The sequence below is a fragment of the Danio aesculapii genome, chromosome 17, assembly GCF_903798145.1.
Source record: "Danio aesculapii chromosome 17, fDanAes4.1, whole genome shotgun sequence".
In the NCBI taxonomy this organism is placed as follows: Eukaryota; Metazoa; Chordata; class Actinopteri; order Cypriniformes; family Danionidae; genus Danio; species Danio aesculapii.
The window spans coordinates 41,799,573-41,823,008 of NC_079451.1; the positions used below are offsets into that span (position 1 = coordinate 41,799,573).

Sequence of the window (23,436 nt, forward strand, 5' to 3'; positions counted from 1 at the left end):
TCTGATTTCATCCAAAGTATCTTCATTTTTTAATCCAAAATGCGTTGATGCTCTTTGGATAAGGGATTCATAAAGATAAACAATGAGAAATCATAGGTCCTATGCAGCTTCAGATGCTCACACATTGTTCAATACACACAGGATGTACAGCAGTACACAAATATCTTTACATATGAAAAAAAAAAGGATTAAAATGTTACTCCAATTATTATTTTCTACATAAATATAAAAATCACTGCCTCCATGCCTTCACCTCGGGGTGCTTTTTTCAGTTTATTCATGACAATATGCATTTATATAATGTTATTATCATTGTTAGTATTATTTATCATATGCATATTTATATTTGTTTTAATAAAAGCAAATTTAGATTCGTCAATCTGTCAAGTTTTGGAGATGTCTGCATCACCATATGGGGTATAAGAATAGGACATATGTTTGGATATAACTCACTTGTTTGACCACACTTCGCTATTGTTGTTCATTTATTCGTTTGCTGGAAATTAGAACTGAATTTAGAAATAGTTTTGAAACAAATCTTTGTGCATATCAAATGAAATTAAATATGTAGACTAATGAATGTCTTCAGTGGAGTGAGTACAACACCGTTTTCTTATCTAATGAATTTATTTAATTAATTTGTTTATTTTTGAACTTCCAACAATCAATGTGTTATTAACTGTAGCATATTAGTAATTGCTAATTAACAGTATTTATTGATATTATATATCACAAAAATTGTCAAAACTATTATTGCTTTTTGCAAGCTGCCAGCTAGTCGGCTCTTTCATTTTTCTTCGCGACACAGCTGACTCTTTTTATTTTTTATTTTTTATTTTTTATAAGTATAAAACTACAACAAAACTACAAGAAAATGTCAAAGAAAAGAGGAAAAAAACATACAATACAAAAATAATGCATATAAAATACCATACATAAAAACACAAACCTGTGACAGAACAACAGAACACATGAAAGCAAAATATAATTTACTTGGTCAGGTAATGCATAAATAAAAGTAATTATAAAGTAACATTGTTCTTATATTACCAAAAGAAAAGCATTATCCTGACTATAGTTTTATTGTCAAATAATAGTTTGGGCACATTATTAAAAAACATTATAGATTACGAATAGTGAATATCAATTACACTCAATCTTTAATTACTATAATACTGACAGGGGTCACTGGTTATGCTTGCATTTCTTCCAATGCACTAAGGTGTTCTAATATCTAAAATGATTGATATATCTCAACCTCTCCAAAGCAAGCATGTTTACGATATCTTCCCCACATATCACATTTAGGTACAGATTCATTTTTCCACATTCTCAAAATTACCCTTTTGGCAATTACTATTCCAGATAACATGGCTTGTCTTTCATATTTATTATACATCTCTAAGTTATGAAATATCCCAAGAACAGCTATAAGTAGAAATGATTCAATATTTTTTTTGGAAACTGACTCTTAAAGGTAATGGGAGATGAGACTCCGATGGGTTTAATGCATGTTATGCTCAAAACACACCCATAACTCATTAAGAGAGTAAGCACAACCCTGTTAAACCATGCGCCATGGCGCAGACTGTATTTTCCATCCTTAAAATAGCAAAAATGGATTCAGACACACCCTTAATTCTTTGCGCCCCTGCACTTTAGACTTTGCGCCTAGATCATTAAAATAGAACTCTCTATGATCACATGACTCAACTGAATATCTAAACAATACAGAAAATAATATCAAACACAAAGGAAGAGAGAGAAAAAAATATAATAGTAATCTTAATTTGTGTTTCAAAGATGAACAAAGGTATCAGGGATTAGAATGACATGAGGGTGAGTAATGACAGAATTTATTTATTTTGGTAAACTATTCCTTTAACTGCATCATAAAAAACCCTTCCTTTTCTGCCTTTTATTTTTATAAAAGTGACTGAAACTGTGAAATATTTACCTCTTTATGATCATTCGCTTGTTGCATCTCACATTTCGAAGTCTCTGTGCATCAAAGCATCTGATAAATAAATAAATGTAAATATAATAAGCACACATTTGACCTACATACACTACATGCGCCATGCTTGTCCAGATTGATGTTCTATTGAATTTGGGATATTTTGAAATCAGTGTAAACACAGGTTGCATGCTGTTGTTTAATCCAAGACGTGTGTGTGTGTGTGTGTGTCGAGACAGTGGGGAAATTCTGCAGTAAGATGTCTGTTGCTACTGACTCCATTTTGTCACTTGTGCACATTAATCGGGTCGTCATGGCAACCTGGCTATTTCAGTGCAGCATTGCTCCATCTCTCAGCTTCTCTCTCTTTCTCCATTTAAATGGGCTATTTTTAGCCAGCTTTCCTTTTGTTTCTCGTGTACATCATCAAAGTGGCATTAAATACAAGCAAAATCGGGATTATGAGGGGCTGTGTCATGTTGAGGGTCCTTTTATGTTCACCTGTCTATGAGTAATTCTCCAAGACATTAAAAGAGGTGTATTAGATTTGGTTTAATTATCAGAGCTCATAGACTTTTGTCTTACAAGGCACATTAAGAAGCTGTTTTTTATGTTTTGGGTTAAATATATACACTCACTGGCCACTTTATTAAGTACACCTTACTAGTACCGGGTTGGACCCCCTTTTGCCTTCAGAACTGCCCTAATCCTTCGTGGCATAGATTCAACAAGATACTGGAAATATTCCTCAGAGATTTTGGTCCGTATTAGCATGATAGCATCACGCTAACATGATGCTGCAGATTTGTCGGCTGCACGCTCATGATGCGAATCTCCCGTTCCACCACATCCCAAATGCGCTCTATTGGATTGAGGTCTGGTGACTGTGGAGGCCATTTGAGTACAGTAAACTCATTGTCATGTTCAAGAAAATAGGCTGAGATGATTCAAGTTTATGACATTACACGTTATCCTACTAGCCATCAGAAGATGGGTAAGCTGTGGTCATAAAGGGATGGACATGGTCAGCAACAATACTCAGGTAGGCCATGGTGTTGACATGATGCTCAATTGGTACTAATGGGCCCAAGAAAATATCCCACACACCATTACACCACCACCACCAGCCTGAACCATTGATACAAGGCAGGATGGATCCATGCTTTCATGTTGTTGATGCCAACATCCGAATGTTGTAGCAGAAATCGAGACTCATCAGATCAGGCAACGTTTTTCCAATCTTCTATTGTCCAATTTTGGTGTGTGAATTGTAGCCTCAGTTTCCTTTTCTTAGCTGACAGGAGTGGCACCCGGTGTGGTCTTCTGCTGCTGTGGCCCATCCGCCCCAAGGCTGGACGTGTTGTGCATTCAGAGATGCTTTACTACATACCTCGGCTTTAACAAGTGGTTATTTGAGTTATACTGTTGCCTTTCTATCAGCTAGAACCAGTCTGGCCATTCTCCTCTGACCTCTGGCATCAACAAGGCATTTGCATCCACAGAACTGCGGCTCACTGGATATTTTATCTTTTACAAACCATTCCCTGTAAACCTTAGAGTTGGTTGTGCGTAAAAAACTCAGTAGATCAGCAGTTTCTGAAATACTCAGACCAGCCCGTCTGGCACTAACAACCGTGCCATGTTCAAAGTCACTTAAATTACCTTTCTTCCCCATTCTGATGCTCTGTTTGAACTGCAGCAGATCGTCTCGACTATGTCCACATGCTTAAATGCATTGAGTTGCTGCCATGTGATTGGCTGAATAAAAATTTGCGTTGACAAGCAGTTGGACAGGTTTACATATAAAGTGACCGTTGAGTGTATTTCTGGTGCTTTAACTGATTTAGCTTATGATATCTTGATGACATTTTTATTATTATTGGTTTATTTATTTATTTATTTTTTACTTCCAATATTCAATGTGTTCTTAATTGTAGCATATTATTCATTGCTAATTGGCATTCTTTATGGATATTATATAACACAAAAATTGTAATAATAATTGTGTGCTGCCAGTCTATTAACTTTTTAATTTTTAATCATCTTTTAGCATTTTTGCTGTTTACTTAAATGACCCCGTGGTGTGACAAATGAGTCTCTGCATGAAATGTCATTCTTTATTCATCTTTTTTATTTATTTAGCCTTCAAGTCAGATAAATGTGCCTAAACTGGTGGTGAAGATGAGAAAAAATCAAATAGGTGAAATAGGAGTCAAATCATGTAGTAATGAGAGGAGAAGCCTGCAGATTTTACATTAAAGGTTATGAATATTGCAGATGCCCTCAACAGCAATTCCTGTGGTCTTTCCTCATCAAAGATTTATGGGTAGGAATTTTAGCCCATGCTAGACAAACACTAGCTATGTCGAGATATGCGGTTACCTTATATTAGGGAGATGGGGTCATTCTTAAAATGGTCTTTATTTTGCAATTATTTCATTTGTTTTTAACACTCTCATCTGCATGCAAACATTTTTTTATTAGGTCAGTAATATTTTAATAATTTCTCTATCATTATTTTTATGATAAATTTATAATTTTATCATTTTATAATTTCTTAAAGATATTTATTTGATTAAAACCACAAATAATATTTTTTTTTCTATTTTACTTTACATTTGTTAAATCTTTACAATCATTCTTAGAGTCATTTAATTTAATTCATTTTTAGCATCGTTAATTTAGATTTTACATTTTAAGTGCTCTTTTTTTGTAGCACACGTTATTGCTAAATAAATGTATTTATGTCTTTAAACGCAGAAATTCAATCAGTATGCAAACTCTCACAATGCATTAAGGGTATTGTCTAGCTATTGAGCATACATTGGTTGCACACTCGTTATTGTGGTGCATTGTGGGATTGATTGAGTGCACGTAGTTGGCATCGCTAAAAATGGCTATTCCCTCAATATTTAAAAGTATGAGTGGCGAATTTGGATACAGCTTTTGTTTTTGAACAAATCATTTGAAAAAGATGATTCAATGACTAATTCATAATGACAGGTCGTTGTCGCCACCTACTGGCAGTTTTAGTCCTGTATTTTTTTGGGGGGGGGTGGAAGCATATACCAGCCAATCCATCAGCATAATAACACACTCACCAAAACATTGTTTAATTGTTGTCCTTATTATTTATTTTGTTTGTTATTAAGATGTATTTGTTTAAACCTAACCCTAAGTTATGTATGGGTTTAAAAATTGCTCTTGCGTGCAGTGTTATATTTATATTTTGAATATATTTATTTACTATAATCCTGCGAGACATGACATTTCATTCTAATTCCGTGTCCACACATGAAAAAACACACTTAGCAAAATATTGTTTAATTATTGCTATTATTATGCATTTGTTTGTTATTATTATTTGTTTATTATGTTTATTTGTTTAGTTTTGTATAGGTTTAAAAAAATACTCTTACATCTAGGGTTGTGTTTATATGTTTATGATTAAGTTTATTTATGTAGCACACAACATTTTTATGCGAGACATGACATTTCGTTTCACTTTTTGTGCACACATTTAGCGGAATGACAATAAAACTCAACTTGACTCGACTTGAACTTCATTTTGAAAGCTAGAAAGCTTCTTGTCAGCACTTCCCCAGCAACCAGGAGATGCCAGGAGAGTCTGTCTGCCCCCTACAGGGATGCCCTTTCCCATATAAATGGCAGACTTTATTATTAGCCAGTGCCCTTACCTGCCGAGACCTCCATCAGTGTTGATGTGCGCCGTATGGGGGGAGGGGTTCACATGTTATGCGTCACAGACACACGCTAGACATGCTAGTCAGGCCAGTACAGGACGTTCAGATGTGCCCCAGTCAATACTGCAACTGAAACCAAATTGTTAAACATATACTTGTGGAACGCCCTATTTTTAATGGTATCAGACAATGATTTTTTATCTGGAGAGTCTTATCTGTGAATCCTTCAAAAATAATCAAAAGTAAACCTCAAACTGTTTTTGATTTATATCTTATACACTCACTGGCCACTTTATTAGGTACACTTTACTACTATTAGGTTGGACCCCCTTTTGCCTTTAGAACTGCCTTAATCCTTTGTGGCATAGATTTAACAAAGTACTGTAAATATTCCTCTGAGATTTTGCTCCATATTGACATGATAGCATCACGCAGTTGCTGCAGATTTGTCAGCTGCACATCCATGATGCGAATCTCCCGTTCCACCCCATCCCAAAGGTGCTCTATTGAATTGAAATCTGGTGGCTGTGGAGGCCATTTGAGTACAGTGAACTCATTGTCATGTACAAGAAACCAGTCTGAGATGATTCACGCTTTATGACATGGCGCGTTATCCTGCTGGAAGTAGCCATTAGAAGATGGGTACACTGTGGCCATAAAGGGATGGACATGGTCAGCAACAATACTCGGGTAGGCTGTGGTGTTGACATGATGCTTAATTGGTTCTAATGAACCCAAAGTGTGCCAAGAAAATACCCTCCACACCATTATACCACCACCACAAGTCAGGATGGATCCATGCTTTCATGTTGTTGATGCCAAATTCTACTCTACCATTCGAATGTTGTAGCAGAAATTGAGACTCATCAGATCAGGCAACGTTTCTCCAATCTTCTATTGTCCAGTTTTGGTGAGCCTGTGTGAATTGTAGCCTCAGTTTCTTGTTCTTAGCTGACACGAGCGGCACCCGGTGTGGTCTTCTGCTGCTGTGGCCCATCCGCCTCAAGGTTGGACGTGTTGTGCGTTCAGAGATGCATTACTGCATACCTCAGTTGTAACAAGTGGTTATTTGAGTTACTGTATTTGCGTAACGAGCAGTTGGTCAGCTGTACCTAATAAAGTGGCCGGTTAGTGTATTATATTATTATTAGCATTTATGCATTTTTTATTGCTGTTGATGACATTTTATTGGTAAAATACTTTAAAATGATATTATTTTATATTAAAATAGGGTAATTTTATATTAAGATATGTTTTTTGCCATGATATAGCCAGAAAACTCTCTCTTTCTCTCAGATGTGCCCCATAATGCATTAGAAAACCTGCACACCCTTGCTCTTTAATGACATTTTCATGTAGTGTTTATGTAGGGTTTAACTGGATATTTTTTTAGGTGTCGACTAGCACTGTTTTATGTTTAAGAGCTGCGCTCCCGACAGGCAGCAGTCTGGCATGGTGTCTGGCAATGCTATTACGAGAATCCGGCCCTTGGTGAGGTGCCAGCATCCATGTTAAACGCTGACTATTGTTTACAGCTCTGTGTTTGGAGTAATTATAAAGGCAGCAGAATGGATCTGCATGCAGCCACAGGTCCCGACATTACAGCTGATGTTTTGCAGCTGTGGATGTGTGTGGGGGTTTGACGTCACGCCAGCAGCTGGGAAAGCGGATCGGAATCTGTGCGGTAACGTTGGCAACCGTCTACAGACCTGTCAGGCACTGTTGTTTTCATCTGTCACAGTAAACAATCCCAGAATGCACTTGAAAAAAAGAAATGGCTCAGAAATACGATGACTGCCGCAGTGTGGTTAATGAACTTATCGATTTGTTTTCAGTGTTATAATATATGTTTATTGAAAATGTCGCCTCTTGGGGAAAGCAACAGCCTTTTTGTTACATTTATGACCTTCGTTTTGTTGTTTTCGGTGTGTAAATGACTAGTGAACGTGATTTAGTTTATTTAAAATGATTTAATCAGCCTTGTAATAAGTTTTTGTCTCTCTTCTTTTAAATATTCTCTTTATTATATTTTTACATCAGTACAAATGATAACTTTTACATATGGAAACATTTTCTTTTAAACAAGAGGTTCAAGAACGTCATGTTAATATGTATAAGTGAATTAAAAATACAGAGAAAAAAGGGGGAGGAGGAAAAAGGAAGAAGGAAACAAATAAAATGAGGGGGAATTTGAAGTGTTTCTACTAAGGTTCAATCACTGCTCTCTTGTTAAAGTACTCAATAAATGGATCCCATGTACAAATTATTAGTTTTATTTTTAAGGGAAAGTCTGAGCTTCTCAAGTTGCATGCAGGACATGACTTTTTCTTTTTAATCAATGTAGAGCAACAGGGAGGATCTTTTCGTTTCCATTTCAGTAAACTCAATCTACAGTGCTCAGCATATATCAGTACACCCCTCACAAATCTCTCTTTTACATTCATATTTTTAATTGGAAGCTTTACAATATTATATTTGTGTATATACATTAGATTAGTCAAATCTGGAGCTTATCTAACAAAATAACTTACGATAATGGTACAAAAACTAGTACACACCAATTTATATGTTATAGAAAAAAATAAATACAAATTTAAAAGAGGAAAAATCAAGAGAAGCAAAAAAATAGAAAAATTTTGCAATTTAATTTTTTTTACATTTAAATTTAATTAAATAAAATTTTGCAATATTTTGCTTGAATTTAATTGTATTATCTTTTAATTTCTAAATATGTTTGGTGACTAAAATATTATTTTAATAAATATATGTTTAATAAATCTGTTTTGTTTAAATGTATTCAAAATACATTACAAAAATATTGATTTTCTAAATGGGGTGTGCTCAATGCTGAGCAGTGCAAGTGCCAAAAGGTTTATAAATCTAATCACTGTATGTTGATTTTTAGATAGTTCTGCATCATCACTGACACCAAATATAGCTAAAATAGGCCCGTTTATTCGTTTTCCCACCACTTCTGATATTAACTGAAAAACCAAAATCCAATAATGAACTATTTTAGGAGAACTTCAAAACATGTGACTGAGAGATGCCGGAGTTTGATTGCATCTGTCACACAGTGGGTCTATAGAGGGGATCATCTTTGATTTTTGTCTTTTAAATAAAATGTTTGAGCATTTTGAGTTAAATAATCTCAATATTATTTATCCCTCATGTGCTGTTGGGAATGTTTTTATCCACTCTGGGGTGATTTTAAGTCTTAATTTGGCCAAAACTTTTTCTGTGTTTCAGCTAGCAGAAGCAGAATGATTTTTGGTGACAAATCTGATTTTGACATAGTTTGAAAAAATGCTTTGAATCTAAAAAAAAAAACTCAACAATACACTCTGGGCAAATTTACTGCTCTTTTGTTACGTTAGGAATGAAAACATCCGCTGAATTATACTGCTGTAAAATTGCATCAGGGTGAGGCAGTGGTACAGTAGCTAGTGCTGTCGCCTCACAGCAAGAAGGTCGCTGGTTCGAGCCTCAGCTGGGTCAGTTGGCGTTTCTGTGTGGAGTTTGCATGTTCTCCCTGCCTTTGCGTGGGTTTCCTCCGGGAGCACCGGTTTCCCCCACAGTCCAAAGACATACGGTACTGGTGAATTGGGAAGGCTAAATTGTCCGTAGTGTATGAGTGTGAGTGAGTGTGTATGGTTCTTTCCCAGAGATGGGTTGCGGCTGAAAGGGTATCCGATGCGTAAAACATGTGCTGGATAAGTTAGTGGCTCATTCTGCTGTGGCGACCCCGGATTAATAAAGGGACTAAGCCGAAAAAGAAAATGAATGAATGAATTAATTAATAAAATTGCATCAGATAAATATATTTTTTACAATTTTTATTTATTTATTTATTTATTTTGCATAAATCTGTTAATCAACCTCAGTCCTGATCAAATCTACTAAATTGGCAATCTCATAAATGATGCCACTGATTTGGTGAAAAAACACACAAAAATAAATATTTTCAATATAAAAAGTAATTGTGGACTGCATTTTTTAAACCTTTTATCACAGTCTTGGACATGTGAAACCACATTGCCTTTGATGCATTGTTTTTAATCGATTTAAATTATCTCCCTAATTTACTGTTGTTGGCTGCTGCATTGACTTCCATTATAACCACATTTTTTTATTACAAAACTATGACACCATATAATCATGCATTTTTGATTGTTGGTGGTTTTCCATGTTGGGAAGAGGTCAAATTTGTCTTTTTTTTTTTTTTTTCAAATATATTTTTATTTAACATTTTTAGTGCAAAAACATGTCAGAATATTACATTGAGTAAAAAGTTAATATCTATCATACATGTAATTTGAATTGACCCCCACATAAAAAAATAATAATAATAATAATAAATACAATTAAATTATAATTAAATAAACATAAAAATAAAATAATAATAGAAAAATGACATACAATACAAAATTATATTACAAAGAGGCATATTCTTTTGTCCAGGCTGAGTCTAACAGATAAGCTTTTAGTCTTAGAGGTTCCTAAATAATCAAAGAAAGGGTCCCAGGTCTGATAAAATAAAAAACGTTTGTTCTTCATAGTTGTGGAGAAAGCCTCAAGTGGGATTATGTTGCAGACTGCAAGCAGCCATTGATTTAAACTGGGGGGTTCTTCATTAAATTTGTCATTTTTACTGTTGATCATCGGTTGGCACCATTAACCCTTTAAAAAAGCCTGTGGAAAAAAAAAATTGTTTTTGAATTTTTTTTATGGAGTAAAACAGCAAATTATAGACCTTTGCGCACTTACCTTGATTTGTTTGAGAAAATCGAAAAATGTATCTCTTAGAATGGAGTAAACTATGGAGTAAACAAAAACAAAGACAGATGTGGCTACATTGGAATGTAATGGGCAAAAAAAAAAATCTTTTGGATGCTAATGATATTAACAACACTTGGAAATATATATATATAAAAAATTATCAGAATTAAAAACTTGCTGTTTTATCAAATACAGACAACATTTAAAAATGAATATGTTGAATGATGTGGATACCAGGGTGTTCGCAGGGTCTTAAAGTATTAAAAGTTGATTAATCAATAATGGGAAAATTAAGACTCCTAAAAGGTATTAAAGTCTGAATAGTGTTTTATGAGGTCTTATTTTGTTCAAGCGTTGCCCAAAGTGTTTGACTCCCAAAAAAGCATAAATATATTTATAATAAATCTAAATAAATGTAATTTGCAACAAATGCAGGAAGGAGATGTGACTCTATCTACTTGTAGCGAAACCATAGAGCGAAACAGACAGCAAAATAGAAAAATGTAAGTTTGCCGACGACTGGTTAGAGAAAGACAACTTTAAACAGCGGAAGCCTGTCACTGTAAATAACCGCGAGACCTACTGTACGTATTGTAAAAAGAAAATTAGTATATCATCGATGGACATAAATGCTGTAAAGGCCACTGTTGGCCGCAGAGAACAGCTGCAGTCGTCCAATGCCAGTTATTATGCACCACCAGCCACACCACTATCCAACACGACAGCTGAATTTGTCAAAGCGGCTACGCCAGCAACCTCTTTCGTTCGTATTTTGTTCGTTCGTAGACGTACATGTTCGTTTACGGGATAGTAAAGGTAAATGTGTTAAATATTTTAATAAATCTTGCCTTTGATTTAATTTATTCTTTCAAGCTTTGTTTCTGCCAAGCATATCTGAGTTCTGTTGCATGGTTGCGCTCCATTGATTTATTTCACTACAACTCTTTATTAAGTTGAAGGTTTGATACTGATTAGAACTTGAAGTGACGATGAGGTCTTAAAATATTCTGAGAAGAAAGTCTTTAAAAAGTCTGAATCGTGTTTTATGAGGTCTTAATTTTTGTTCAAGCGTTGTCCAAAGCGTTTGACTTCGAGAAAGCAGAAATACGTTTATAATAAATATAAATAAATGTAATTTGCGACAAACGCAGGAAGGAAATATGACACTATCTACATGTAGCGAAACCATTGAGCGAAACAGACGGCAAAATGGGAAAATGTTAGTTTGCATACTCTTGGTTGGAGAAAGACAAGTTTAAACAGTGGCTAAAGCCTGTCGCTGAAAACAACCGCAAGGCCTACTGTACGTATTGTAAAAAGAAAATTAGTATATCGTCGATGGACCTAAACACTGTAAAGGCCACTGTTGGCAGCAGAGAACAGCTGCAGTCGTCCAACGCCAGTTATTATGCACCACCAGCCGAACCACTACCCAACACGACAGCTGAATTTGTCAAAACTGCTACGGCAGCAACCTCTGTCGTTCGTATTTTGTTCATTCGTAGACGTACATGTTCCTTTTTGGCATAGTAAAGGTAAATGTGTCAGATATTAAAATAAATCTTGCCTTTGATTTAATTTATTCTTTCAAGCTTTGTTTCTACAGAGCTTATCTGAGTTCTGTTGCATGGTTGCGCTCCATTGATTTATTTCACTATAACTGTTTATTAAGTAAAGATTTGATACTTTTGAGGTGGTGATGAGGTCTTAAAATATTCTGAGAAGGTCTTTAAAAAGTCTTAAAATGGTATTGAAATTACCTGTAGGGTTCCTGCACATACCCTGAATGATGTTAAATACCCAGCCATTTTAAAGCACATCTTTTTTAGCAATCATTATCAGCAGTGATTGTTTTTGCATGTCTGCTTGTTCTCTCCCAGCGCTGAGGGTTTTGCGATACAGGAGGCTTTGTTTGCCGCCGAGTCATGAGACTTTAGCTGCTCGTTTAACCATATTCAAGAAGCTTGAGGGCCTCATGTTCCCTGTTAGCCAGACACTGGGGCCCGCTGGAGGCGCGCTGCTGTTGTTCCAGTCCCTCCTTACTGTGCCTTTTTGACCTTAAGGAAATGATTACGGTCAGGAGCGCTCTACTGTTGTTTTTGGAGGATTGAGAAACCCTTGTCCTGTGTATTTATATAGCTTTGTTTCCTTTCGTCTGCATTCCGCAGTGCCGCAGGGAGAGCATTCCACTCTCCGGCCTCCTAATAGGGCTCAGGAAAGAGATATTTTACATCTGCGCGATATGAGGTTTCCCCCCTCCGCGGACTCCATTTGACTCTCTCCATTTACAGTCATGGCCTGACAGACTGTAAGAATAAGTGTTGGCGAGTATCACGTATTTATGATCCGGGCCTGTTGGCAAAGCATGCTGGATTTGTGCAGAATTGATGACTGGCTGAAACACACGGGGCCTTGTTAGAGTCGCAGGCCTGCAGCGGTGTGTGTTCTGACTGCGGCAGGTGTCCAGTGCCCCGGCTGATCCTTGCCATATCTTCTCTCTTTTCAGGAAATGGCAGACTTCAGGACCAGAGCCCTAATAACCGGAGGTCTCCCGAGAGATGCGCCTTGCAGTCGGTTGGGGTAAAGAGGTTTGCCATGGCAACAGCAGACAACAGCCAACCAGAGCAGTCCAGGTAATAATAGATCTTGTTTTCAGAGCAGGAAGGCACACAAGCCCTCGGCCCTTTCGTGTTTCATGCTACACAGCGTGTAACCATAGTAGTGGCCCTACTTCTTCTTTTCCCAAGCCAAAAGAATGCTTTTCTTTTATTTATGGAGCTTGGTTAGACCGTCTTGTCTTTTTCATTTAAACATGCCTCCGTAATGTTCCATAAGCAAGCCACTTGGAAAAAAATAAAATAAAATACGACCAAGTTTTGCTCAAGTGTCCCTTGGTGCCTTAACACAACTCATCAGAATGACAGCACGAGAAGCAGCGCGTTGATGTTGGTGCTTAGATTTTGTTCTTGGACTGTGATGTTGCAGGGGGAGTTCTCAAAAATACAGACGTGCTTTTTTGATTGTGCTCCAAACACTTTCTGCGCCACATCTGCTAATTTATTTGGGCCTCCTTGAAGAATATTTGTCATGAGGAGCAAGAACATTCAAACTGTAGTTTATTTAGCTATCGTTAGGCAAGCAGGAGACCGTTTGCAGCTGACGCTATTGAAAAGTACCTAATAGTGTCAGGGCTTTTTAAACGTGTATTAGCAATGTTTTTTTAAATATATTTTAATATATGTGTGTGTGCGTACAATGCTGCTATTTAACGCTTTTTAGACTTCGGTTTAGTTTATTTAGCTTTCATTGGGAAAACAGAAGACATTTTGCAGCTGATCCTAACAAAACGTACCTAGAAGTGTCATGGCTTCTTAAATGTGTATAAGCTATTTTTTTACATTTATTTTATATATTTTAATATGTGTGTGTTCAATGGTGCTATTTGATATGTTTTAGACTTCTGTTTAGTGTATTTAACGGTCATTAGGAAAACAGATAACAGTTTGCAGCTGATACTAACAAAAAGTATCTAGAAGTGTCATGGCTTCTTAAACGTGTATAAGCAATTTTTTTACATTTATTTTATATTTTTTAATATGTGTGTGTACAATGGTGCTATTTGATGTTTTAGACTTCTGTTAAGTGTATTTAACTGTCATTGGGAAAACAGATTTGCAGCTGATACTAACAAAAAGTATCTAGAAGTGTCATGGCTTCTTAAATGTGTATAAGCTATTTTTTTATTTTATTTGATATATTTTAATATGTGTGTGTACAATGGTGCTATTTGATATGTTTTAGACTTCTGTTAAGTGTATTTAACTGTCATTGGGAAAACAGATTTGCATCTGATACTAACAAAAAGTACCTAGAAGTGTTATGGCTTTTTAAATGTGTAGCATAGCAATGCTATTTGTACAATGGTGCTATTTGAAGTTTTTTAGACTTCCATGTAAATGCAATAGTGTGTGAATTGGCGACTGACCAGTGAGAACCAAATCATTATGCATCATGTTGGAAAGGTTTTTACAGAATCTTGGCGCTGATGACTTGAGCAGTCTTACCATCCTTATTGGTAACGCTTTATTTTGATGGCCCCTATTGCACATTTTGTTGACTAAAAGTTGCATTGCGACTACATGCCAATTTCTTCTCATTTGAGTATTAGTAGACTGTCTGCTTAATATCTGCTCGTACTGCTCCTTTGCAAATACATGTCAACTTACACTAACCCTAACCCCAACCTAACAGTCTACTTAAAATCTATTGAGAATTAGTTGGCATGTAGATGCAATGTAACTTAAGTTCAACAAAATGCGTTAAAGGGACCATCAAAATAAAGTGATACCTATATTGTCATTGGATTTATGAATTTTTGTTTTTGTGTGCATCATCCATTGGCAAAACTGATTAGTTCTATTAATATGTTAATGTGGAATTGTATGCCAATTGCAATACAAATGCAATCCAAAATAATATGGTTTATCAAATGCTACTTCTATTTGCATCTTAGTACCATGAAAATAACAAAAATTAAGTACATAATAAGAAAAGATTGATTGATGATATTTCTTCCAAAAATTCAAAATACAAATCTTGTCATTCATAGACCATTTTTGATCAACTTTTTATTGTCTTAATTAACAAAATAACAGACATTCAAACAAACTATTTTTCAGTCTGAAAAGAGAGAGAGGAAAAAACCCTTCATAAAGCCTAAAATGTTGAAAGAAAAACATTGCCATGCATCAATGGTTCTAAGTGTAGCCTTATTAATTTGTCAGGGTTCATACGGTTATGGAAAACCTGAAAAAGTCATGAAATTTTGACATGGCATTTTCCAGGCCTGGAAAAGTTTTGAAAAAATAGAAAAACCCACAAAGTTTTGGAACAGTCATGGAAAAACAGATATCTGTATACTATATAGGAATATAGGTTATTTACTTCTGTTCTGTCCTCAGCCAATCACATACTCTCATATTATTAGTGCGGTGGAAGCATTATAAAAATCAATTTTACATAGATATAAATTGAAACCAAGTAGATTTCTGCATGTTTTACGATATGCTGTAATAAATTCGAACATGCATTATTTTTCTTTTACCACGCATATGTAGACATTGCATGAAACATTAGGTCATGAAAATTGACTTGAAAGACTTGGAAAAACCATGGAAAAGTCATGGAATTTTAGTCGAAAAATGTGTATGAACCCTGATTTGTGCTGTTGTACCTTCACAAGTTACTATTATAAGGAGACTATGAATCCAAAAATGTTTTTGCACATATGTGCAGAGTAAACCAGTTTTGTATGGTTGCCTTCTTTGCAGCTGTAAAACAAGCAAACAACATTCTCCTCTTTAATGTACTTATACAGATATTAAAATCGTCATTGAGAAGACATGATCAACTTGTAGGACAAAACAGAATTCTCATAAGACCACAAGTTGACAACAGTTAGACATTTCCTGAAGTACCTGAAGATACAGTGTTACAGATATGACAGGTGTAGTTCGACTGCAGTTAAACATCTTATAAGGAGTTATGTATACTCTGTGTATGACTTTACCATGGATAAGATGATGAGCTAAGTTTTTAGAAGTTAAGATCAGATTAAATCATACCCTGTCCCAGTCAGTCGATAAGTCCAAATCTGTTAGTTCACGAGTACAGATAAGTTTAATAGAAAGAGGCTTTGCAGTGTGATCCTTACATTTACTATATATTAAAGAAACAGATGGCCGACCAGAGGGTGGTGCAATCCAATCCCACAATGGATGATTTAGACCAGTGGTTCTCAAACTGTGGTACGCGAAGGAAACACTGACTAATTAAAGTAAAAAAAATGAACACACTTTTAACGCGTACGATAACACCGACATGATCAGTAAATTGATTTCAATAGGCTAAACCTTTTATATTATTTTCAATGTCCTAATGTTTATGTATTTTATCATTTGAAGCTAATCTCTTCCCAATATTTGTAACGGTTGTTGGTGGCATATCCCGTATTTTTATCTCCCAATGTTGACAGGTATGGTTTAATCACTTGCTTTTCTGACACACCAAGCCTACTCTAATGCACAGCAAGCCGATCTAATTTCTAATTTAAATATGTAAATCCAATTCATATATTTAAAATACAAGTTAATAGACCTGTAGATATACAAAAAATCATACATTCAACATATTTCAGAATTTATCAAAAAGAGTTTATACATGAATATGATGACATACAGCCTATATTTATAAGGTCCGAGGAACATTCCCAGGTTTTGAAGAATAGGCTACTATATGTTAATACTTTACATTTAAGTACAGCAGTTTTCTTTTTACTGTTTAAGAACAGTGCCATTTCTAATTAACTTTTAGAAGCACATTTTTATTTAAACATTCTTTTTACCTGTAAGAACAGTACAGTGTTAATGCTCAAACTATTTATAATGTTTATAATGGCTGACAGTAATAAATATTCATAATAACAGGAATTAATCTGCCTTGCTTTTGAACTGTGCAAAGCTTTAGCTGCTTAATTTGGTCTACTATGCTACTGTATTTCAATACTGGTCATTATGGTGATACTTCTGAGGTGGTACTTGGAGAAAAAAGTTTGAGAACCACTGCTTTAATGTTTAGCTAAGAAATCAACACTGGGTGGATGTTATTATGACCAATTGTCATTTTCTGAGAGGAGGGAACATCTCTAAATTACTATATTTTACTTGAAATTTTTATCCGACCTTTTATAAAATGATCAAATACTAAAAATGTACTCAAACCCAGATCTCATATTCTTTTCCATACAGTATTTATAGAGTTTTTTTGGTGGCATTTCTTCCTTTCTTTTGTTCTGGGTAACAGTAAGAGCTCTTCTAAAAAAACAAGTGAGAGAGAGAGTGAAAGTCATACATCTGCAGGTTAGCGAGCGCTCGACACAAGATGTGCACACACGAGCAGCTCTGGGAAGTCTCTGAGCAGCCTCTGGTTCCCATGGCAACTGCGGGGCGGTCTCTATCAGCTCCATCTGAGAATAGGTAAAGTAAATCTGCATGCATCTGGCCGCCCGCCAGCGTCTCAAATGAAAGAGCACTTTGAATGGCTGCCAGGTTTGGTGGAGGAGAGAGGCTGTCAGGCCTGCTTAATGTTGGCAGTTTGTACTTGGCAGGACTCGCCTTTTCCCAGAATCCCTCACTCTGGCAGCCCGCCAGCCACTTAGCGGAAGCTGAGAGTTAACCCCTGCGATAAGCTGCTGGAAAGATGAACATGGAAAACTTTCCATGCGGAGTGTGCGTGCGCTAGTGTGTGTGCATTCCTGCATATATGCATGTATGTGCCTCTCTCTTTCTCTCTCTCTGTGTGTGTGTGAGAGAGAGAGAGAGAAAGAGAGAGCGCCAAGCCTCAGGGTGATCTGTATTCATGAGAAGACTACAGGGACAGCGAAATATCCCTCAGTGAAAGGAAAGGAGGGTGAAATATCCTTTACAGGCAGACTGCAAACGCATAGTATTTAACAGGATTGCATATTTTGCACCTAAAATACAAATTAAATGATTTTTTGCGATGAATTTGAGAATAAAAATGAAATAGGACTATTCTATATATAATCTTGTGTAGTGCTGGCTTTATTTTAAAGGGATATTTCATCCAAAACTGATCATTCATTTTAGGGCTGCACAGTATATCGTTTCAGCATCGATATCGCAATGTGCGAGTCCGCAATAGTCACATCGCAGGCATCTGCAATGTAGTTGTGATTATAGTTGACCAGACATTACAGTTAACAACATGGTGGATTAATTTCAAATTTGAACCTACGAGTGAAGGTTTATCATTTGCGTGGAGGGCTGGGCGATATGGCAAAAATGCAATCTTGGTAATTATTTTCCATGTTAAACGATAAAGATATCTATTTCGATATAGAAACAAAGAAAGCGTTCTTGCAGGACTTTCAGAGTTCATCAAGATTCTTTGGCTTCATCTTCAATGCCTCCTCCTTCATCTTACCCCAGACATGCTCAATGTTCATGTCTGGTGACTGGGCTGGCCAATCCTGGAGCATTTTAGCCTTCTTTGCTTTCAGGAACTTTGATGTGGAGGCTGAAGTATGAGAAGGAGCGCTATCCTGCTGAAGGATTTGCCCTCTCCTGTGGTTTGTAATGTAAAGGGCAGCACAAATCTCTTTATCTCAGGCTAAATGTTGCCATCCACTCTGCAGATCTCTTGCACGCCCCCATACTGAATGTAACCCCAAACCATGATTTTTCTTTCACCAAACTTGACTGATTCTGTGAGAATCTTGGGTCCATGCGGGTTCCATTAGGTCTTCTGCAATATTTGTGATGATTGAGATGCAGTTCAACAGACAATTCATCAGAAAAATCTACCTTCTGCCACTTTTCAAATGATCAACTCGAAGTCAAGTTATTATTTGTTATTCTTACAACTGGGATCGACGACAAGACTTTTGTCAGGTAGTGTTTATCATTTTAGCATCGATAGGATCTGAAATGTTGAATTGGGATTATAGTTGATCAGCAGAACAGTTGAGAATAAGGCATTTCAACTTCATTTTAAGCGTTAGGGTGCAAAAAGTACATTTGTAACTTAAACTAATTTACTGAATTAATACAGTGAAGCATATACAGTGTTATTTTAGCTACATTTCATTGTGTAATTTCCATACCTGATTATCGTTTGACTCTCCAGAACATCATAAAGCACTGTTTTTTTCCTTTGCTCTTTTGTAATTATTTTTGCTTGCAATTTGTTAATTATTTGTTTATACATGATTCACTTACTTATTCCCATTCCTTTTATATCGAATTTGATATTTAACCGCACTGTATTGGTGTTTCATAACATTTAATTTTTACGAGGTGGGTCGTTAGCCTAATGCTCAACCCCCAACCCGGAGGACCAGGACATACACACATAGGCTATAGACCTACAGACCATTCACCTAATTCACCTGGTGGAAACCCACATGAACACAGGGAGAACATGCAAACTCCACACAAAAATGCCAACTGACCCAGTCGGCCTTCTTGCTGTGAGGCGACAGCGCTGTGAGGCGACAGCGCTACCCGCTACGCCACTTGCAGCATGCAAGATTCACCCCCTTACAAAATCACCCAAATCAAAATAAAAATTGTTTTTTTCCAAATTGAGCTGTTTAAAGCCATGTGGTGAAATTGTTTTCATATCACAATATATATTGCACAAAAACAAAATATCACAATGTCATTTTTACCCAATACCATGCAGCCCTAGTCATAGTATTTTTGCTACTATGGAATTCAGTGGTTTTCACCTTTTTTTCTAAATATCTTATTTAGTCTTCAAAAGAATAATAAATGAATAATTGTTTGAAACTACTTGAGGCAGAGTAAATAGCGAGTGGGTTTTAATTTTTTTGGCTGAACTATCCCTTTAAGGTCAGTTCACTCATTTCAGTGCTAGATAATTCCCACAAAGACTTGTTTCTTTGTCTTGTTAATTTGGGTCACAAATGAAAGGCGTTGAGCTCATTTACACGATCCAAGTCACGAGTGCAGAGCACAAATACTGTTGGAATTGTTTCCGGTTTTTAACGGTCTGCCTACCATATCAGCAGTGGTTAGATTATCATTTTGATGTCCAACTTTTGGTTTGTTAATACCTAATGTTAATACCTAATAACAAATATATCATTTTCAGAAGACATTCACAGATTTAACTGTTGTGTTGCTTGGTTGTGATGTTTTTTTTTGGATTGGAAAAAGGCTCAGCTTCTTTCGGTGCCAGCAGAATGCAGGGATTGCAATAAATGGTGTTTCTTCTCTCCTCCAGACCTCCCTTGCTTCTTTTTTTCTTCTCTTGGTTTTTCCACCCTCTTGTGTTGTTGTATAACAGGGCGAGTTTTTTTTTTTTTTTTGCATCGTCTACTGGTTGTAGTTAAACAGAGAATAGACTGTGAGAACAGAGCTTTTGGGGCAGGGCTCGATACTTCCTTATTTAAAGTAAATATTGATAGATTTCATAATGCAAAACCACTGATCTTTTAACATGTCCAAATATGTCCAAGAATGTGTGCTTTTTTTATTGCTGTAAATCATACACGAATTTTGGCAGCATAAGCATTTTTATAACATGATCTTACATTATTAATAGGACCACATAATATCAACCAATAATATTTCAGCAGTGCTAACAGACTCTGGAAGAAACATGAATACCTCAGATTTTCCACCCACAACTCTGGCTCTTGTCTGAAGCATACCGGGGCCAGTGATGCATGGCAAGCTGCTTAAACATTAACTTTTTTTTTACGTTTGAAAAGTATTTGTTAGATCCAATAATGACCATTGCATGATTCTAGTTTTCATTCTACAATTTATAATGACAAGTATTGGTTCAGTAATTAAGTTATAATTATTTATCTGATTAACTCTATAGTGATATTTTTGTAGATTTAGACCTGGTTTTGGTGTATTTATTTAATAAATATTGCTTAATGCTGCTTGTTAAGAAATTCTAGATACTAATGAACATAATTGTATTTTGTTACTATAATAATGAATTAGTTACAGATACTGAGTAACTAGACGCAAGTAAACAAATACTAGTAGCCTATCAAATAAATAAATGCTAAATAAATCGATACAGTATAGACTTTTGGTCACGTAAAAAGTGCAAGTAAGGAAATAGAAAATATTATGTTGTGACGCATTGAATGCTTTATTGGCTTGCCATACATGTTGGCTGTGCGCGTTTCTCGGTCCATTCAGAAGATTTGTTAGGGAGTGGTTAGCGCATGCGCACTCGCATGGCAACAAGTGGCTTGTCATTTGTAACAGAAAAAGGAACTGCGGAACGTGGTGCTGACGTCACCGGCCCAGCCAGGTGGCATTCCGAGCAGCAGAAGAGGCGCATTCGCCTCCTAGTAACCGTATAACGGGTCCGAGAGGAGCAGCTCAACATGTCTTCGGCGCAGGTCTCCTCGTCGAGGAGACAGTCGTGTTATCTGTGCGACCTGCCGCGCATGCCGTGGGCGATGATTTGGGATTTTACGGAGCCCGTGTGCAGGGGTTGCGTGAATTACGAGGGCGCGGATCGGATCGAGTTTGTTATCGAGACCGCGCGCCATCTGAAGCGGGCTCATGGCTTCCAGGAGGGGAGATCCCCGGGTCCAGCGCCGCCGCCTGCGGTCAAAGCACAAGCGGGCATGTCATCCAAGGAGTCTGTGCAGATGAACCATGTGGACGGCTCGTCTAAATCGCAGCAACAGCAGCAGCAGCAGCAACAGTCCGGCTTGGACCGATACGCGCTCGCCACCGAAAGATCGCGCTTTGATTATTCCAGCATCGGCGCGCACAGGCTTCCGAACGGGCTCGGTGGACCAAACGGCTTCCCCAAATCTGACGACGGACCCCCCGAGCTTAACCGACAGAGCCCAAACTCACGTCGCAATCACGGACTGGTGGCGGTGTCGGGGCAGATGAGCGTGCCGCCGAATCTCCTCCCGCAGACCCTCCTGAACGGCCCACCGTCGGCGGCGAGTATAGCGCAGCACAGCCTGTCTGGACGAGCCCCGCCAGCCCCGGCCAGCATGGGACCCGCGCTCGCGCTCTCTGAACAAGGTAAACGACCCGGCTCTGTGTCCAGCACGGACCAAGAGAGAGATCTGAAAGAGAAACAGCGTAACGCTGAAGCTCTGACTGAACTCGGTGAAAGTTTGAGGAACAGGTCAGAGGAATGGACAAATAAACCCAAAATTGTAAGAGACACGCTGATCACGCTTTCTAATTGCACTCCTTTTGACGTGAGGTTCAAGAAAGACCATTCACTTCTAGGTAGAGTGTTTGCATTCGATGCCACTTCCAAGCCCGGCATGGACTATGAGCTGAAAATCTTTATTGAGTATCCCAGTGGATCTGGGAATGTGTTTTCCAGTGCGTCCGGTGTGGCTAAACAGATGTACCAGGACTGCATGAAAGACTTTGGCAGAGGGCTTTCCTCTGGTTTTAAGTACCTGGAATATGAGAAAAAGCACAGCTCTGGTGACTGGAGGCTGCTGGGTGATTTACTCCCGGAGTCTGTGCGTTTCTTTAAGGAGGGGCTCGGGGGTGAAATGCTTCCTCAGCCTTACATTGATGCCAGCTGCCCTCTGCTGCCCTCAGCGCTGGTCAACATGCCCCGGGCCGTGGCGTCGGGCAGTGCGCTAAGAACAGGTGTTCGTAAACGTAAAGCCTCACCAGAACCGGACTCGGCAGAGGGCGAGCAGCAGAGACAGCAGTGGATGGCGAGTCAGAGCGAGGCACTCAAACTGACCATGGCATCGGGCTCTTTCGCAGCCTCTCACGGCGGACCTCCACCATTGGGGTCAGTACACTCTAGCCGAGCCACCCCACCCGAATCAGCCCCCCAGAACGGACAATCCCCCATGGCTGCGCTTATGTCAGTGGCAGACACTTTGGGTAATGCACACTCACCAAAGGACAGCAACTCTGTGCACTCCACCACATCCACTCGACATAACAGTAGCAGTCCAGTCTCCCCCGCCTCGGTCTCCGGACAGCGCCGTTTGGCATCCAGGAATGGGGAGATTGGCCTCTCCGGGACGCCGTCCCAATCGGGTTCGCATCAGGGCATGGATCAGGTGCATCCTCAGAACATTCCAGACTCACCCATGGCCAATAACGGACCCTTGTGTTGTACTATCTGCCACGAACGTTTAGAAGACACACACTTCGTACAGTGCCCGTCAGTTCCCAACCACAAGTTTTGTTTCCCGTGTTCCAGGGAGAGCATTAAAGCGCAGGGGGCCACAGGAGAGGTGTACTGCCCCAGCGGAGAGAAATGTCCCCTGGTAGGGTCAAACGTGCCTTGGGCTTTCATGCAAGGCGAGATAGCAACCATTTTAGCCGGGGATGTTAAAGTAAAGAAAGAAAGAGACCCTTAAATATAAATATATATGCTTCCTACATCAGAAACAGACATGTGAAGCGAGTATATTAA

At 37.8% G+C, this 23,436-nt stretch overlaps 2 protein-coding genes across 2 annotated transcripts in view; both read left to right on the forward strand.

The window, feature by feature from the left end:
* The window catches only part of kiaa0586 (KIAA0586 ortholog), a 280,836-nt gene that overhangs the window by 19,392 nt on the left and 238,008 nt on the right, over window positions 1-23,436 (forward strand). The window contains exon 9 of the mRNA XM_056476393.1: window positions 12,947-13,073. Coding sequence (XP_056332368.1) covers window positions 12,947-13,073 — 127 coding nt within the window. The remainder of the gene's footprint in view (window positions 1-12,946; window positions 13,074-23,436) is intronic.
* The window catches only part of irf2bpl (interferon regulatory factor 2 binding protein-like), a 2,828-nt gene continuing 658 nt past the window's right edge, over window positions 21,267-23,436 (forward strand). Inside the window, exon 1 of the mRNA XM_056477347.1 lies at window positions 21,267-23,436. This exon is cut by the window's right edge and continues 658 nt beyond it. Coding sequence (XP_056333322.1) covers window positions 21,398-23,380 — 1,983 coding nt within the window. The 5' untranslated portion in view covers window positions 21,267-21,397 and the 3' untranslated portion in view covers window positions 23,381-23,436.